This window comes from Babjeviella inositovora (assembly GCF_001661335.1).
Source record: "Babjeviella inositovora NRRL Y-12698 unplaced genomic scaffold BABINscaffold_6, whole genome shotgun sequence".
NCBI lineage: Eukaryota > Fungi > Ascomycota > Pichiomycetes > Serinales > Babjeviella > Babjeviella inositovora.
In genome coordinates, this window is record NW_017566843.1 from 434,604 (window position 1) to 452,804 (window position 18,201).

General features: G+C 49.6%; 7 protein-coding genes across 7 annotated transcripts; 3 read left to right on the forward strand and 4 right to left on the reverse strand.

The window, feature by feature from the left end:
- Positions 1 to 158: 158 nt before the first annotated feature.
- BABINDRAFT_161542 (cardiolipin synthase) lies at positions 159 to 1,300 on the forward strand. The gene is made up of 2 exons (XM_019128862.1): positions 159 to 306; positions 331 to 1,300. The coding sequence occupies exons 1-2, from the start codon at positions 170 to 172 to the stop codon at positions 1,076 to 1,078; spliced, it is 885 nt and encodes a 294-aa protein (XP_018985192.1). The 5' UTR covers positions 159 to 169; the 3' UTR covers positions 1,079 to 1,300.
- A 602-nt stretch (positions 1,301 to 1,902) lies between these two features.
- Positions 1,903 to 4,752, reverse strand: BABINDRAFT_161543 (uncharacterized protein). The gene has a single exon (XM_019128863.1). It carries the CDS (start codon positions 4,705 to 4,707, stop codon positions 1,990 to 1,992), a length of 2,718 nt encoding a protein of 905 aa, XP_018985193.1. The 5' UTR covers positions 4,708 to 4,752; the 3' UTR covers positions 1,903 to 1,989.
- A 476-nt stretch (positions 4,753 to 5,228) lies between these two features.
- On the reverse strand, positions 5,229 to 8,584 carry BUD14 (protein phosphatase regulator). The gene has a single exon (XM_019128864.1). It carries the CDS (start codon positions 8,458 to 8,460, stop codon positions 5,539 to 5,541), a length of 2,922 nt encoding a protein of 973 aa, XP_018985194.1. The 5' UTR covers positions 8,461 to 8,584; the 3' UTR covers positions 5,229 to 5,538.
- A 1,182-nt stretch (positions 8,585 to 9,766) lies between these two features.
- On the reverse strand, positions 9,767 to 10,955 carry BABINDRAFT_171456 (uncharacterized protein; the record flags this gene model as incomplete). Its single annotated transcript, XM_019130817.1, has 3 exons — positions 9,767 to 9,796; positions 10,365 to 10,814; positions 10,842 to 10,955. The coding sequence occupies 3 exons, from the start codon at positions 10,953 to 10,955 to the stop codon at positions 9,767 to 9,769; spliced, it is 594 nt and encodes a 197-aa protein (XP_018985195.1).
- Positions 10,956 to 11,673: 718 nt separating this feature from the next.
- On the reverse strand, positions 11,674 to 12,662 carry BABINDRAFT_166972 (uncharacterized protein; the record flags this gene model as incomplete). The annotated part of the gene is made up of 2 exons (XM_019130478.1): positions 11,674 to 12,545; positions 12,593 to 12,662. 2 exons carry the CDS (start codon positions 12,660 to 12,662, stop codon positions 11,674 to 11,676), a joined length of 942 nt encoding a protein of 313 aa, XP_018985196.1.
- A 1,134-nt stretch (positions 12,663 to 13,796) lies between these two features.
- Positions 13,797 to 15,476, forward strand: BABINDRAFT_161546 (succinate-semialdehyde dehydrogenase (NAD(P)(+))). Its single transcript, XM_019128865.1, has one exon. The coding sequence runs from the start codon at positions 13,867 to 13,869 to the stop codon at positions 15,346 to 15,348; it is 1,482 nt and encodes a 493-aa protein (XP_018985197.1). The 5' UTR covers positions 13,797 to 13,866; the 3' UTR covers positions 15,349 to 15,476.
- Positions 15,477 to 16,205: 729 nt separating this feature from the next.
- On the forward strand, positions 16,206 to 18,176 carry BABINDRAFT_161547 (uncharacterized protein). The gene has a single exon (XM_019128866.1). The coding sequence runs from the start codon at positions 16,482 to 16,484 to the stop codon at positions 18,105 to 18,107; it is 1,626 nt and encodes a 541-aa protein (XP_018985198.1). The 5' UTR covers positions 16,206 to 16,481; the 3' UTR covers positions 18,108 to 18,176.
- Positions 18,177 to 18,201: the final 25 nt, after the last annotated feature.

The window sequence follows — 18,201 nt, forward strand, 5'->3', positions numbered from 1 at the left end:
TAAATATTTCCTGAAGTATAGGCTCAATTTCCATAATGGTTTCTTAACTCCTCTTTGTTCGTTTCCCAGATAAGAATTTCATCCTGTATACAACCATTTCACTACAACTGCTGAAAACGCCCGCGGCTATATTAATGCAACTTCCTATCAAACCACTCCACATATCAGGATGTTTCTTTCAGCAGCCTTTTCCCGCTCTGCAGGTTTTAAACTATCTTCCCTCACGGTTTTTGCCAAGGTGCTGCCCAGTGCTGTCGCCATTGGTTGTCGAGGCAGTTTTGCCCGACCGGCGCTTTTGCGTGTCTTGTCACAGTCGCCGCAAAGGCTCAGGAATGAACTGCTCGGCAAAAAAACTCTTGGTGAATCTCTGCCATCAAGGTCTGAGGCTGTCCACAAGTCGCCGTCCCAGCCGGAGATTTTTGCGGAGTTGTCAAAACCAAACCCAGACATTAAAAGAGCAATCTCGGAAAACATTTATACGATTCCCAACATGTTGACCTTCACACGACTCATCTCCGCCCCCGCGGTAGGCTATCTCATCATGACGGAACAACGTTGGGCGGCAATTGGCCTCTTCACCTATTCATGCGTGACTGATTTTGTGGACGGTTACATTGCCAGGAAGTTCAACATGGGCAGCGTGTTAGGATCCATCATGGACCCTATGGCCGATAAGATGTTGATGATGCTCTGCACGCTTTCGCTAGCCAGTGTGGACCAGATTCCGGCATACGTTGCCGCGTTGATTCTCGGGCGCGACGCTATCCTCGGTCTTGCCTTTGTGGTCATCCGTTACGTGTCATTACCGACCCCAAAGACTTTTGCGCGGTACTGGGACTTTAGTTTACCAACCGCCTCAGTACATCCCACCAAGATCTCCAAGTACAACACATTCTTTCAGATGGTGTACATCGGGACGTGTGTAATGAAGCCAGCTGTGTTGCACGTGTTGAGTTCCGAGTACGTCGCTGCGTTCGACACCGGGATGGATGGTTTTGGTGTGTTTGTGGCATCAACCACGGTTTTGAGTGGCTTATCCTACGTGTTTTCGAAGGACACAGTCAGGTTTATCAAGTAGTCTGTATTTAGTATTTATTAGATTGCTCCTCGAGATGTAGATAAAGATTTAGTCATAGCCTTAGGGGATTATCTGTATTGGCAACTTACGAGTCGAAAGAAGACTTGTTGAACCTAGCGCCTTGTTTATTGATCGCGGGTATGAAAGTTCAATAATCAATGTTGATTAAAGGTCATCTACGATAATGTATGAGCGGGAGTCATGGGGTCAATATGACGTAATTTTACGGCCTATACCTAAAGCTTGATGCATTGACGTATTTGGCCAGTCAGGGCTCTTTACTAGATTTTAACGAAAAGTTTAGTATAAATTATCCTTAGCCATAAAGCTATCAAAAAAAAAAAAAAAGCCTAATTCTTCATCATTTGGGAGTATCCCCAGGTACCAGTTACGAGAAATACCGTTGACTAGCCAGCTTGCTTTTACCTTTCTATAATGAGCGGCATCTGCTACCAGTTTATCTCCTTTACCAAAATACATCAACATTATGGACAAGATATATCTACCTAGAAACAGATATATAACCATCCAGTTCATCCTCCTACAAGTCTTAAGACTGGTCAAGAATATTCAGTTCATAATTTCCGTTTATGGTACCTGCTACAGGCTCCATATCATGGCGAGCCATATTCCATTGCTTGATATAACCATGCCATATTCCATAAAATCTTAACCAGATTCATAGAAATATGTAACAGTAAACTTTCCAGGCTTGTGCCACCCAAGGAGCTCAGCTGTCTCGCCATGAGAGAATTCTGACACATGCATAGCATTGAAGGTAAACATTCCTACCAAATACGATACGCTCTTATAATCACGATAGATTTAACCATATGCATTTTTATTCTATATTAACCATAGCATATACACCTATGCGCTCTCAATAAGCCCAGCTCGACTTTGCTTTTTTGTTATACATTATATTTGCTTTGCAAAGCCCCCCTCAACTCCACGTCCATGCTCTCACCAACAAACACCTCCCAGTCGCTTGCAAACATTGCACGATAACCACCAAGAACGCTTGCAAACATCTCGCGCAACTTCGCGCTCGGCTGTTCGTAGAACGCGATCGCCGCGACGAAAACGCCCAACGCACGGCGGTCCTCCGGCGTGGTGATAAAATTTGGATTCACCGCAAGTACCTGACACATACCCTGGAACGCGGAGTCCTTCTCATCGTTCTCAATCAATCCGTCCATGTACTGGCCCCATAACAAGAAGAAGGCGGAAATGTCGGGCGCTAGGGCGCCCGGGGAATGGATCCCCATGCGACCCAAAGTGATTGCCGCATTTTCCAATACCGTTTCTTCGATGTCAAAGGCGGAGGAAAGCAAAGAGATAAGACAACCACACAAGTTGTCGATATACGGCGCAATCGCCTCTGGTGAGGCCTGGAGCGCGATCTCACCAAGCGCCCAGGTGGCGTTGTTGCAGACGGCGCTGGTACCCATCGTGCGACTCGTGATCTCCTCGCCAATAGCGACAATCACCGGTTGCAAGCACGGCGCGACCATCTCGGCGTGGCAGGCGATCGCGAGATCTCCCAAGAGCGCGAACGCGGACTGGCGCACGTCGTTCTCCTCGTCTTCAAAGCAGTGTAAAAGCAATTCCATCAACTTCGCCTCGGATGCCGCCTGCTGGAACAACTCCACGCAGTGGGTGCCCAAGCCCTGGACCAAGCCGTCAATCAAGTCTATCGATGTCACCATAAAGTCCTTGGACAAGGTCGGCACGAGCGGGTTGACGCGATTCTGCTCCTCGAGGCTAATACAGTTGGCGAGGATTGCCACTGCGCGCGCACACACCGGAAGCGCGTACGGTGCGAACACCTCGCCCAAAGACGCGGCTACTGACGACATGCACTCCAACAACGGCCATAACTCCTCGTCCTCATCGTCTAACCTTTGCCACTTGGCAATCAAGTTTGGCAACAACATATCCGCGTAGTTCTTTTCGGTGAGCAAGCTCCCCACCTTCTCCACAAACGTCTGCACAGAATCGTACAAAATGATCATGTTCTTTCGCTGATACACCTCAAAACATTTGGAAAAGTGCACGAGCAACGGCTCCATCAATGGCCGGAGCAACTCAAGTTCACAGGCCTCAATGAAACAGGCAAGAGAACTGCATGCGGCCTGCTGCACAATCTTCTTCTGGTCCAACGCGCAGCTGACTATCGCCTCGAGCGTTGGGATAAAGTAGTTCGCGCACTGGCCGCCCACAGATGCCTCCAGACACACCCACAGCGCGTAGCGACTCAACGTCCAACACGCGATTTGTCTGACGCGCGGCTGCGGTGCGGTCATCCGCTCTACCAAAAATGGCACGAGTTCCGGTAACTGGTCGTGCGCACCGCCCTCTGCTATCGCACCAAACGCGAGAATCGCCGCCTCGCACACCGGCCACTGGTCGGAAACAATCCGGTCTTTCAAGAGCGGTAACGTGCAGTCCAAGACTTGTGCGCAGTAGAGCGACGAAAGGACATCCAAGGTGGCAGCCGCACATTTGCGCAATGTCCATTCGGTGGAGTCCGTGTCATCTTCATCCTCATCCTCATCTTCGCCGTTGGCCTTCGCGACGGTGTGTTCGCGCGTCTTGACGTTCTGTGGTCTGATGTCCTGATCGCGGTCCGCGACCGCCGCATCATCCGCCGCATCAATCGCTGCGAGGTCGATCAATTCGTCTGCGGAGTACACCATCTTGTCGAGCAAGACTGGCAAAATAAGCGGTAACTTGCTCACCACCATCTCTTCGGGCATCTCCGACGTCGATAGGTTCAACAAAAAGTCACACGCCTCCAAGGAAACTTCCTTGTTTTCGTCGTTCACCGAGTGCAAGCAGTAGTTGATGATACCGTCGAGGTGCGGCACCAATTTATCTGCGCGCGTCTCCAAGATGAGCGTGAACGCGGTGCAGATGTTGCGGCGGAGCTCTGCAAATGGGTCTGTCGCGAGGGCAAAGAGCCGTGCGAGGAAAGCATCGAGATGTACGAGGAAGCTCTGGGTGCGTAACTCGATAAACTGGTTGATACAGTGGATAGCGCGCGCACGCACCGGCGCACGTGTCGAGTTGGTGAGCTCCATGAACTTTGGCATCAAGTAGTCCAACGGCCTCTCGCCGTTCAACGGCTTGTTGAGCTTCTGCGCGGAATCCTCGCAGATCTTTGCCAACGCGCCGATTGCGCCCTCCTGCGTCGCCTCTGCCACCCCGCTCGCGCCCGCGGCCAAATCCATGAGCTGGGTCAAAACCTGCGCCCATTGTTCCATCCCGAGACTAAAGAAGAGCGACGTGATCACGTTTCCTGTGATGTTTCTCACGCGTCTGTCGCCGTCCAATAACCCGTTCAAGACCTGCGTTTTCACATACTCTTTAACATGCTCCAGCGTGGCCCTGCCGTAGCTGCTAGTGATCTTGTTTTTGTAGACGGTCCCTGCGGACGCACGGATGGAGGAGTCACCCTGAGAGTCTAGCGCCAAAATGTATAAGAGATACATGTCGACATCCGCCTCCTGTTTCGCCTGGTCGAGCGCCGCGGTGGCCTCTTCTCTCGTAGCGGCATCAACGGAGAGCGTCGCCCCCAAGATGCGTTTTAATTGCTCCAAGGCCTGTGGGTCTGGGTTCCAGGACATGGTGTGTAGTTGTAGTGGGAATATAGTTTTATGTTTCAATCTTCATGAGATGGGGAAATGAGTTTTGATCTTTGACAGCTGAAAACTTTATGCACGGGCCAAAAAAATATTTCTTTTTTTTTCTCGTCCACGAATACACACAGGCTAAATCTTTCGCCGCATAGACATGTGTTTGTGCGCAGTATATAGACCGCTACAAGGATCCGGCCATGTGTTGGCGGCTGCAGAAATCCGGAACGATCGCCCAGTCAGAAACTAGAAGAGCCGCTCCGCTGCAATATGGAAACGACGACTAATTAAGTTTTTAACATATGATACTCGTGGATGGTACGATTGCAACCGTGTGATATATCTTAGGACCGCGAGACTAGTCTTTTTTTCGCGTTATAAAGCTGTTTAAAGCCATGTTGGCTTGATAGCCATTGCAGAGAAACGATCTATTCTAGATCTGTTGAGGGGTGGCTGAAACTAGCTTATAAACGCTTGAATATTAATACACGCATGCGAATTGAGCTTAGGTTAAGTGCCAGAGGTGGCCATTTGATTGTGCATATCTTTACATAATTTTAACTGTCTAAGTTTATGCTGGCACAAAATCCAGTTTTGGCTTACAATAAAGACTGTTTGGACAACGTGACGCTCACCTACAAGTCCGCAGCGGCGGTTTAAGCAAAGCACCAATCGTGGCTGGTTACAACTCGCGAAAGGCATAGGTATACAGATTTATTTTCACATACCAAGTGACTCCAACAATAGCATGCCACCAACCCATAATCATTTACGATATTTCAGCAAGAATAGGAGTAGTCGAGTGCATGCAAAAGGTAGGCCTTAACCGAGCAACGCTTCCAAGTCCTTCATCTTCGTGGCTAACTCATCGAGTTGATCCATCCATGGGTCAAACATCTGGTGGATACCTCCGTGTCTGGACGAGATGGTGCCGCTGGAGCTCAGTCCACCATCGTGGTGTCTCTTGTCCACGGTTATAGACGAAGAAGTGGCTCGAAGGCTACGCTTGGCTGAATGGTCGCTCATCAGCGGATAAGAGGCGTTGTAGCCCTTCACGCGACTCTTGAGATACACTTCGTCGTGTTGATCGACCGCTTCCAGGGTGGATGGAGCGGTGGAGCCCCCGGTGACCAAAGAAGAAGTAGACATCAATTTTTCGCTGGACTCGTTACGCAAGTCATCAAACGATCGGTAGCCATCGTCCGCATCATTCACCGTCGAGATAGATGAGTCATGGTCTGACACAGCAATCGCCGTAGCCGAGCTGGAGGTTCTGTCGTCGGAGCCTGTCTTGCCCAACACACTGGGGTCGAAAAGGGCGGACTCGTCGTTGATCAAGTTGTCCAACATACGCATACTCTCTGACACGCTGCCTCGGTGGCTTCTGCTCTTAGAAGATGAGCGCGAGATCCCGCCGGTAGAAGATAATGAACTGCGTCTCAAGCTAGGTGAGGTGGGCGAGGAGGTTTTTCTTTTGGATTCACTGGAGGCGGATTTGATCTTTCCAGAGCTCCCAGAGCGCGAGTGGGTGCGGTGAGCTTTCTGGAGGGATTTTGGCGTACTGGAGGGCGTCTGGGATATTATAGGGGTGCTGGTAGGCGTGGATTTCTGATCGACTAGCGGTTGGATGGCAGTCTGGAAAAGCGAGGTGTTTTCAGCAGAAGAGGACAGATAGCGGGCCGTTTGTGAGATATGAGGCGTGGAGCCAGCACTTGTCTCCCCCTTCTGTCGTGACGATTTCAAGGAAAAGGAGCGGGTGACGACCGTATCGTCGAGCCGAGTAGGCGAGATATCGCTCTCTATCTCTTCGTTAACTAGAATGGCATCTGCCATGAAGGAAGTTTGAGGTGAGCTGGTGGCCTGGATTTCCGAAGACAATCCAGAACTGGCATCCTGAAGGCTTATAGTCCTGAGATACGACTCAGAGCTTGGTTCCAGAGGCTCTAGACTAGGCACGTGGTCCAAACCCTTGAGCTTCAACTTTTCAGACTCCGGAGGAGGTCTCCTTTGCGGCGAACTAGTGGATAACGGTGGGGTGCTGCTAGAAAATTCAAGTGTGTCATCGTACAACCGTGGTGTCTGGGGGGCATCCTCTGGGGGTGCTGGGGGGCGACGGTGCGAGTCGTCGGCGAGGAAATCGCCAATATTACGACTGTTATCTGGATTAATGTCGATAACCTTTTTGGAAACAGTGGGAGTGGGCTCCGGGACCGGGTAGACCGTTCTTCTAGCGGCACCCAGGATGGGAGAGGCTGGTGTGAGGCTCGTGCGACTCCCAGAAGGAAATCTGGAGTCGTTGTACGATTCCGGTGAGCTCCAGTCGGATGTGTCAGGCGAAAAGGTGCCAATGCTGCTGGTCCCGTCATCACCGCGGTAAGCGTAGGAGCTGCTGTGTGCGCGTGGCGGTTGGCCCAAATCGTCCACCAACGCCATAGTCTGGTTGGCGCGCGCGTACGCGTTGTGCTGGCCGTCCTTCTGGCTTGACTCTGAAATCTTTGACAAATTGGCAATGCTCAACGCTTGTGGTTCCTCCTCGACGTTTCGTAAACCCGAACGGCTCTTGGCTAGAACTAACGGCTGGATGTTCTGGTACGGCTCACTGACCACCTCGCTGTGCGCTTCCTCCTCGTCATTGTATTGGTAATCCTGGAGGAATGTGACCGACTTAGCCTTAAGCCTTGGCTCCTTCTTCTCTGAAACCCCCCTCTGGAACGACGAAGCCAGTTCGACAGTGGTGTCACCCCCGTTCCCGTTCTTGAACGCCGTTTCAATCTCCTCATTCTTCCAGCAGTTCAACCGCGCGAGCCGTTCACCATAGGTTTCCAACACCTCTGCAGGTGCAAATCCAACTTTATTATCGCTAAGACGGCGAACCAACCACCAATAGTTATCCTCGTCGTTGATCAATTTCACGGGCTCGTCGCGCGCGATATTGCAGTGCAGCGGATCGGGACCGGAAAAGTCGTAGAGTGCGTACAACTTGTCGGGATCAAGCTCGCGCGGTGGGCTTCTGGGAGGTGACTGGAGCATGTAATCGTCGGAATCCGACTCAGACTCTTCCAGCGCCATGTCCTCGCTGTCAAGCTCTTCGGGGTCTGTCTGTATCTCTACCTCGTCATCGAGGTACGAGTAGCCATCTACCCGCAAGTCGTCTGCAGGTGTGGTTATGTCGAGGCCAAATGTGGTTCGTCTGGGCGTGGACTCAGGTGAGTCGAGCTGGAGCGAGCGGCGGTTCGCGCGCGGGCTGGCAAGCGCACGTGTGGGATCATTGCGCGCAGGGCTGGCTAACTCATCCACACGACTGTCTCTTTTAAGGCTAGGGTCTGTGCGAATGTCGCTGTTTGCCACGCGCGCACTTGTGTTGCCAGTACTCCCCTCGCTGCCATGGCTCGCGGCACGCTGCTGAATGTGCTGGTGAAGAAGGCTCACACTGTCACTTCGGCTGAGTCTCCGGTTACTCAACGGAGATGGCACCTTTAGCGACACCTGTGGCGGCTGGGGCATCTTTGGCCCCACGCGGTACTGCGATTCACGCTCCTGATACAACTGGTCAGTGTCAAGCGCAAACCCCCGTGTCTCGCTGCTTTGGTGGAGAACCTGGGACATGAGCGACGTCGCCGTGGACGTTCCAGCCTGTGATTGATGACGGTTGTGTATCACTGTGGACTGGTTGGACGATGTGTTGGAGGACAGAGACAGCTTTCGTTCCACCAGTTTTGGGGATACTAAATCGCTAAAGTCCATGAGATCGGTTGGCTATGCAAGGGACGTGAAACGCTGTTGTGCTAAGAAGCTATCTAAATGTATAACGATGATAAATAGCGTTTAGATAATCTGAAAGATCCGGTCAGGATAGATAAAAACAACAAAGCTCAACGTTTCTTGCTATGATACAGCCTAAGGTTTTTTTTTTGGTTTTCTCCTTACGGCCCAAATCTGGCGCGGCGTGTAATTTTTTCTAGGGACACACGCGAAGACGCTGTGCAGTACGAGTACGCGCCTACTGTAGGGGGGGCACAAGAATAAAGAAGCACTCTGCATCTATTATATTTTACTTATTAACTACAAAAGTAAAATCGTTCAATAATCTTATTAATTGGAGGTCGTACAAGTGCGTTCAGCCCTCGGCTTTAGGTACTGGTGCACCAAAGGAGCTCGACAAACCTGAAACATTGCAGACGAAACGCGATGTCCCCTTACACCAAAAAGCAGATTCCACCTGGATACGCCGCATATCGCACGCGCTAAACGAGGGCATAATCTGAGAACTAGGTCGGAGGACAAGGTCGGAGGATAAGACCGAGGGACAGGATCTATAGCTATTTACGACGCTTGTTAGACCTCTCTATAATAGCATTATACTATTATTAACAGGCGAGATTAATCCGTGGAGCTACGCCCTGATATGGATAATCTTGCGAGATCTACACGTGGCATCATGCTTGATTCATGCATAGATTCTCCAACATAGGGCCGATAACACAGTACACATTTCCTGGCCTTTCGTTGTTTTGGGATCTACCTTTAATCACTGTTCATCGGCCAGCCGCGTAAAGTCATGCGTATGGACATAGCTGCAACCGAGCTGGCATTTGTCGCGTCTCCATGCACTGCGCCTGGACGCGAAAAGAACGCGTTCTGTATTACGATCGTTCGGCTACATATATATGACGTAGGACGAGATACTTTCTCATTAGCGAATATACTAAACCGTTTACATGCTGTCAAACGTGTAGCGAGATCTGATAAATATGCTTACACCCGAATCCGTTGGCTTGGAGCCGTATGGACTATTTAGTGGACAATAGCCAAATCCTGAAACGAGCTTTATTGAGGCTCAGCATCGATGAATTCCTGCATGAAGACCCGTTCAGAGTTCCAGATGACGCGCCAAGGTCCTGGTATGCGTGTATCGTGCAAAACCATATCAATAGGGAATATGGTGCGGCTGCTTGGTAGAGACCCGGTGTATCTACCATAGCTCATAACTCTCAGCGCTATGTCATCTTTTGCAGCGGCAATAGACTTAAAAGAGGATGTTCAGTCCATTTCAGGGAGTATTGCTCTGCTGCTTCGCAAGCTCGTGGCTAGTACGTAAACCCCATCTTCAAACCATCGGATAACAAGTGCTAGCTGTGTGCATGGACATTGTGTAAGGAAAAAAAAAAATTCATTATGTTTGGCTTGACCTAGCCCCCACAGGGTATTTTAGTATAGATGCCGAATAAAGTTACACCCCCAGGGTGGATTCTATATCGGATGGTACGAGAAATGGAAAGACTCGCATCGGTAAAAGATAAATTATTACCTGACATTACGTTGAATTAACAAAAGAAAACGATTCCGGCGGGAATCTTATATGAGCTAAACATGAACAGTTCTAAAATGTATAAAAGAGGGGATGTTGGTTAATGTAAACGGACCTCACATATCTTGCCTCCATGAGGGTATGCAACAGGGATACTGGCACGGATAATTTCCTTGCCGTAGATATTCATAGCAATTGATACTATTGGTCTTAATATCAGCGTTAGTATTATTGATAGATATTATTGGTAGCTATTTCCTTATAACTCCTTCTTTTCCACGGACCCATTCTTCTCTTCCTCCTTCTTCAACGCTGCGAGCTTCTTCATCTTGATCTTGACCAAAGCGTTCTGGCCGGTACCCAAAAAGAAGTAGATCACGTTGAAGAAAATGACCCACAACTGAGGAGGAACGTAAGTTTGCGCGAGGAAGGTGACAAGCGGACTGACGATCCAGGATGTTCTCAAAACTGGCAACAAGTTGTTCTTCCAGTTCGTCTTGATTGCCTCTACTGCGTTTTGCAACTTAGCGCCGCAAGTAGTTGCAGTAGGCAGCGCCTTTAAGTTGAGCAAGGCCAAGTAGGCGACAAAACACGCGCCGGAAAGCGGGGTAATGGTAACCAACGAGGTTAAAATTTGCAATAATTTGGCTTTTCCGCTCAACGGAGGCTGGAATATCTTGTTCAAGATGTCATATCCGAAGTGCGAGATCGGGGCGCTGATCGCAAACCCGTAGAGTGCCATGAGCGGCACTTTCACGGTCAAGGTGTGCAAAAACTTCAACGAGCACACCTTTTTCCCGTTATTCTGGATGCTGACCCGCATAGTCTGGAGGTCGCCTGCTAACAAACTGGCAATTTGCTCGTTCAAAGAGACGAGAATGGCGGCGGTTACCGCCTTGGTCAATAAGGGGTTGCTCGCCAACGCTTGCATGTATCTCACGTTAAGTGAGGTGGAGCCTTTGGATCTGGACATTATAGTAGATTTGCAAAAATGGCTATTATATGGACTAAATATAATGGGGAATTGTCTGTTTTTATAAGTTTTCTCGGAAGTTTAAAAGCGAGGGGTGATCCCTGATCATGTTCATATTTTCTCACCCCACATTTTCCAGTACACGCGCGCGGTTCGGCCAAAAGCGAACGCTATCTCTAGGCCCCAGGTCCGTCACCGCTTCTCCGTCACCACCGTCGCGCTTTCCCGGAGACAAACCTTATTCACCGGAAGGAGGGGAACCATTCTCGCGAACGGACACCGGGGCACGTTTCTGGTCATGTGATTCTTCCGGAAAACATGGTATACCTGAAACTGGAAAAGTATGAGCTAACTAAACTCGGGGGCAAGTGATTATTGTCGGGGTACATATAGAAACTACATTTGCGTCCTTTCCAAACTGTGAAAGGGTGAAGAGCGGTCCATAATCTTCCGTTGGAGGGTGGTGCCAAGCATAGTCTTCAAAGGGTTCTTTGCCCTCGGATGTTTGCTCATTACGATAACCAAAATCTCGCGCGCGCCAACTTTCATAATACGCAAAATTCGTATTAATGTGCGAGTTCGGACACTAATAAGTACATATATATATAAACATTGTCAGTTGTTCCGGAAATAGCCCTTAAGGCAAACGTTTGATTTGCCTAGGAGCTTAGTTCCTTTAATCCCACCATTGAAAGTCGAGATTCTTACCCCACGGGTCGCAGATGTATCTCTTTGGATTCTCCTCACCCAAGTGGTACAACGCCTGCAAGTCCTCCTGGGAAAGCTCTGCCAATCGGACGATGCTGGCAATTCTATCGGGATTGGTAGATCTTGGAATGACAACTCTCCCGGAATTGATGTGGTAGGACTGCAACAATTCGTTCTCGTTGACCCCGTACTTCTTCGCCAACTTCTGTACCAATGGCAACTTCGTCACCGGCGCTCCGCTGGAGCCTAAAGGAGAATACGCAGTCACGATGATGTGGTGCTCAGTGCAGTAATCGCACAAGGCTTTCTGAGGCAATTGCGGGTGCAACTCAATCTGGTTCACGGCAGGCACCACATCCACCTGGTCCAATAATTTTTCCAAGAAGGATTGAGAATAGTTGGAAACACCAATAGCTTTGACCAAATCGGTGTGCTTGTAGAGATCTTCAATCTTCTTGTAGGTGGCAATGAAATCTCCCTGTGGGTCCATGAGGATAGTGCCGTCAGCACTGCGGGGAACGCTAGGCTTCCCGTCTTCGTCGCTCTGGAACGCTAAGGGCCAGTGCTGAAGAAACAAGTCTACGTAGTCCAACCCCAAATCCTGCAAGGATTGTTCCAAGGACTTGGCTGGGTTGGAGTGCATGGAGGGCCAGACCTTTGTGGTGATGAACAATTCTTCTCTCGTGACAATTTCCTCGGCAAACAATTCCTCCAAGGCGTAGCCAATATACTTTTCGGTCCCGTAGTACCAGGCAGTGTCAATATGTCTGTATCCGGCCTTCACGGCAGCAATAACCGCTTCCTTGGTCTCAGCATTCTTCTCTGAAGGTGTAGCGGTACCTGTAATGTTAGTACAAAGCTGAGCGGAGGGACTCACTGATACGTACCCAACCCGAGAGCAGGGATCTTGGTGTGGTTGTTCAAGGTGAAGACGACTTCGGTGGCTAATTTAGTCATGGTGTGTAATTTGTTGGTTAACGCAAGAGACTATATAAGATTAGCAGAGAGTCTCTTATTTATAGCGTAGTCTTAAATGGTCACGGAAGAACGTTGAAGCAAGCAACGGGAGGATGCTTGTCCGGTCTGGACTATTGCCATCATGCATGTAACGTGTAGGCCTCGAAAAAGCATACGCTGCAAGAGCAAGCAGATCCGGGGTGATTGTTGGTTCTTTTGTATCCTCAACGTCACGCCGCGTCATAATTTCATTAACCGATGCCACCCTAGTGTATTAACGTGTTTAGCAAGCTTTGGATCCTATAGGGACCCCTAGTTTATTATCACCTTACAGCCTTCTGCCTCAGTTGTTGTGCGATGTTTAGGACTACACTTCCAAGGCCCCCACGTATACCTTCTTTTGTTCATTTACTAGACCTTGGCTTATTCTAGCAGATGTAGATTAAAATAGACTGTTATTCTAAAAAAAAAATAGGAAAAAAAAGGCATAATCTGACGATGATCTCTCTGTCCGAAGAACAGATTTTGACAGCCCGAGGGGTTCTCAGGGGCCGGGCTGAGTTGCCGTGCATTACTGTATCGATCTCGAGAGAAGTCTAAATGTACTTTTGGACTGGTGGGGTTTACGTCACTCCCATAGTAATACGAAAAGGGTCAAATAATCTGATTACTTAATCAGCAAACTGGAGGTATGTATAAGACGTCCGAGCACCAGCGCAACCTTTACTCAAATCCTTCCAGGTGATTTGGTCGTGATGGATAGCTCCCCATCAGCAGAAGCTGAAGTTCTTTTTCAGTGAGATATTTATGAGAAATTGCTGGGGTGCGGCCAATCCACCTCTGCGTGAAACCCTTCCCGTTCACTCCAGAATTGTCTCGGTTTCATACCTGCGAATCAGAAACACTCACCGTAACCTGTAGCTCAAATCAAACCCTCGAATAAACTGACTGAAATCCTTTCAAATTCCGAGCCTCGCTTCCCAATACAAGACACGGCGGCAGTTTACCCGATACGGAATTGATTTCCTGGGCGCTCTTAAGCGCTCCCCAATCGGGCGTTAGCGCCACACACTGCAGGATACCCCATAGTGGCCTCCAATTTTCCGACGATGAGGCCGCTTACCTGAGGTATTTAAACGGGAGGACTCCCCTCAACCGAAGTTTGGCTGTCAACTCAAGAAGCAGTAAAAGAAACCCCAGCTAAATGACTTTTGAGCCAGCTTTCATAAACAAAAACCTCATCCGCTCCCAGGCCTACATCAACGGTCAGTGGGTGAGCTCGCCAAAGACCTACCAGATCACTGATCCCGCCAGCTTGAAGACGATTGCCGTGTTGCCAGACCAGGAGGTTTCTGCTGTGGACGAAGCGGTTGATGCTGCCGCGGTGGCTTTCAAGCAGTTCAAAACCACTTCTCCACGCTACCGTGCGGGGTTGTTGCGCAAGTTGTACGACTTGATGATGGAAAACGCCGAGGATTTGGCACAATTGATCACCTGGGAGAACGGAAAGCACTTGAACGAAGCTAGGGGAGAGGTCAAGTACGCTGCGTCGTACTTTGAATGGTTTGCGGAAGAGGCTCCACGGATGTACGGCCACACTATTTCTCCTGCCAACCCCTCGAACCGCGTGATGACGCGTAAAGAGCCGATCGGGGTCTGTGGGATCATCACCCCGTGGAACTTCCCAGCGGCCATGGGCTGCAGAAAGATTGCCCCAGCACTTGCGGCTGGTTGCACCGTGGTGGTGAAGCCAGATTCCGGCACCGCTTTGTCAACCTTGGCCATTGCGTATCTCGCGGAGCAGGCTGGTTTCCCGGCAGGGACGGTGAATGTGGTTCTTTCCGACACCCAGACGCCGGAATTCGGCTTGCGGTTATGCGAGTCCAAGAAGGTGAAGAAGATCTCCTTTACTGGGTCCACTAATGTGGGGAAGCTCTTGATGAAGCAGTCGTCATCTACTTTGAAGAAGTTGTCGTTTGAGCTCGGAGGAAACGCGCCGGTTATTGTGTTTGACGACGCGAGCTTGGACCATGCGGTGGAACAGGCGGTCGCCTCTAAGTTCCGAGGCTTGGGCCAGACGTGTGTGTGTGCCAACAGAATCTACGTGCAATCCGGGATCTACGATAAGTTCGCCGAGAGATTCGTGAAAACGGTGGCTAACTTCACTGTTGGGCACGGCTTGGACCCTGCGGCTACCCATGGCTGTTTGATCAACGAACGCGCCATTAACAAGGTGGAGGAGCATGTGAAGGATGCAGTTAGTAAGGGTGCCGTGGCGGTTTTGCCTGGTGGCAGAAGACCAGAGTTGGGCTCGCCAAACTTCTACTCCCCGACAGTGTTGACTGGTGTGACCCAGGACATGCAGGTAGCTAACGAAGAGACCTTCGGGCCGCTCGGTGCGTTGATCAAATTTGAAACCGCTGAAGAAGTCATCGAATACGCGAACGGTGTGGACCACGGGTTGGCATCGTATGTATTTTCCGAAAACTACAACACAATCCTCATGGTTAGTGAGGCATTGGAGGCCGGGATGGTCTCGTGTAACACCGGTTTGTTCACCGACTGCGCTATTCCGTTTGGTGGGGTCAAGGAGTCGGGGTTCGGCAGAGAGGGCAGCTTGTACGGGTTGGACGACTACACCACGATCAAAACCATCACCATCGGTAACTTGAGACCATTTGTGTAGCTAGGTCTGATGGGGGTGTTAATGAAATAGTGTTATGGAAAAGATGTAGAATGGAATTTCTCAATACCCTAGATGGTTAAACTTTTTATATGTCTAATTGTTTACTGTGATATAGCACATTTCTGTGTTTCTGCAAGGAATCCCAGTTAAGGACTGTTTGTGCCATAAGGTCCAGGATGGACTATCGAGGGTGCATGTTGAGTTCAGCAGTATTTTTAGCACGTAGAATATGTTTAAGGATCTGCAATCCAGTCTAAGCCGCGTCGGTGCAATTGCCGTCAAATTTCTATGCTGACTAACCCCGTTGGTGCTTGTCAAAGAGCTCACTGATCGGATTACAGGTATGGTCCATCAGTCATCTGTATAAAATGGTGTACGAAGAGAGCGGCGACTGTCTGAATCGATTCAAAGGCATCATTAGGTTTTGCAACTTGAAGCTTTGAAGCTCAGGCCTCCGGATAACGTCGTCATTTGAGCTTCCAGACATGGGAACAAATCTCATCTCACTGATTTGTGGGACTTTCTCTAATATCTAACTTGATAGCTGGAGCTTGACGAAGTTGTCGTATTACGCCTAGAATACTGGAACTAGCCTGACAAAGGCGGGGAAATCATAAAAGGGTTGGGCCTAAGTGCCACACCATACACACATCTGATCAGGCACGTGACTCCTTATTCGCCCAATATCCGACTTCCAGGTTTTACCGGAATGTCTTAGCTCGGCTGACTAATCTTACACCCCGCTGAGCTATTTCGCTCGCCACACAGGTTTGCTTAACACGTACAGAAGTGGTGTATAATGATATTTTAGCACTGACTTAAAGAATTGTAACAAAAGCACTACTTCAGCGTCTCGGCTCGCCGCCTGTTTTACTTGGCATGTGCGGGAATTTTATATAAGGATATTTTACCATGAAACTCAAACCTAGTAAGTGACTACCGGAGTACCTCGGCTGCCTAATTTCACTTCCCCACCCTTGTTGCTTAACACATGCATTTCTCGGCGACGGATTTAAACCTTTTTACTTTTGCCTTTCTGGGGTAATTTGCTATCGCCCCATATATAGCCACCCCCTTCTTCTTTACCCATTGAACGTCCGCATTTCCTATCCTACAAATAATTTATTGTAACTATGTCTATTAAATCCCTTGACCACGACTTCAGCCCCTACACGCCAGTAGAAGCTGTGCCCCAAATCGTTCAGGAGACCCGCGACTTGTTCCGCGCCAACCAGAAAGACCTCCACACAGACTCTAAGCGCTTCTTACAGCAGAGATTGAACAAGTTGAGAGACTTGTACTACGCCATTAATGACCACGAGGATGAAATTATTGCTGCGTTGAAGTCTGACTTTAACCGCTCGCCGGCGGAGACTTTAATGATGGAGGTTGGGTTCCTCAAGGCGGAGATCCTCTACATCATCGACAACTTGCACAAGTGGGTCAGGCCAAAGTCGAATAAGGACATGCCACTTTTATACAAGTCTGCGAGCTGTTCTACCACGTACGCGCCATTAGGCTCGGTGTTGGTTATCGCGCCGTTCAACTTCCCGTTGTTGCTTAGTGTTTCGCCGTTAGTGGGTGCCATTGCTGCTGGTAACACCGTGGTGTTGAAGCCCTCCGAATTGACCCCCCATTTCGCTGACGTGTTGATCAATATCATCGACCGTGCGTTTGGCAGCGGCGCTCAGGCTCTCGTAAGAGTCGTCCACGGTGGCATTCCGGAAACCACCGCGGTCTTGGACCAAAAGTTTGACAAGATCTTGTATACCGGGAACCCGATCGTCGCCAAAATTGTCTCGCGTAAGGCTGCTGAACACTTGACCCCCGTCATTTTGGAGTTAGGGGGAAAGTCACCTGCAATCATCACCGAGAACAACACTGTGGCTGATTTAAAGGTGATTGCCAGAAGAATCTGCTGGGCCAAGTTCTCCAACTCGGGGCAGATCTGTGTGACCGTTGATTACGTCGCGATCCACAAGTCTCTTCACAAGGAGTTTGTCGACATCTTGACGCAGGTCTTGGCGGAAGAGTTCTTCCCGAACTTGACGGCCGAGGATGAAACCTTCACCCACATGATTCACGACAGGGGATTCGATAGACTTGTTAAGACTATTACCTCCTCCTCTGGAGACGTTGTGTTTGGTGGCAAGAGATTCGAGAAGGAGTCCAGATTCATCGAGCCAACCGTAATTGACAACGTCGACTTTAACGATTCTACCATGGTGGAAGAAAACTTCGGCCCAGTTTTACCAATCATTGAGTACGACGACTTACCAACAATCGTGGACAAAATTGTCGCCAGCCACGACGAACCGTTGGCATCTTACATCTTCTCGCAGAAGAATGCCGATGTTCAGTACATTATGGCAAACTTGCGTTCCGGTGGTACTGTGGTGAACGACACAGTTCTTCATGTCGGGCTCTACACCGCTCCGTTTGGTGGGGTAGGTGGCTCCGGACATGGCTCCTACCACGGCTACAGGTCGTTCGTGGCGTTCTCCCACGAAAGAACCACGATGCGCCACGGCTTGTGGGCAGATGCCCTCTGGGGAAGCAGATATCCAAAGAACAGTGGTAACGTCTGGCAGCGGAAGTTGTTTGATGCGACGTTGGTGTGGAAGCCGTGGTTCGGAAGAACCGGCAATGTTTCCGGGATGAGTTGGTTGTACTATATCTTTGGGGGGCTAATGGGGCTCTTCTCTACCATCTATTACGCCTACAAGGGGAAGACCACTTCAAAAAAACTGAGAATTTAAGCTGTCTATGTGAATGAAGGGAAGTTTTATCTCTTCATTTTCTTTGTTGCGGTCGCTTTTTGGCCCCCCTCTTTCTTTTTTTCTGTTTTTTTTT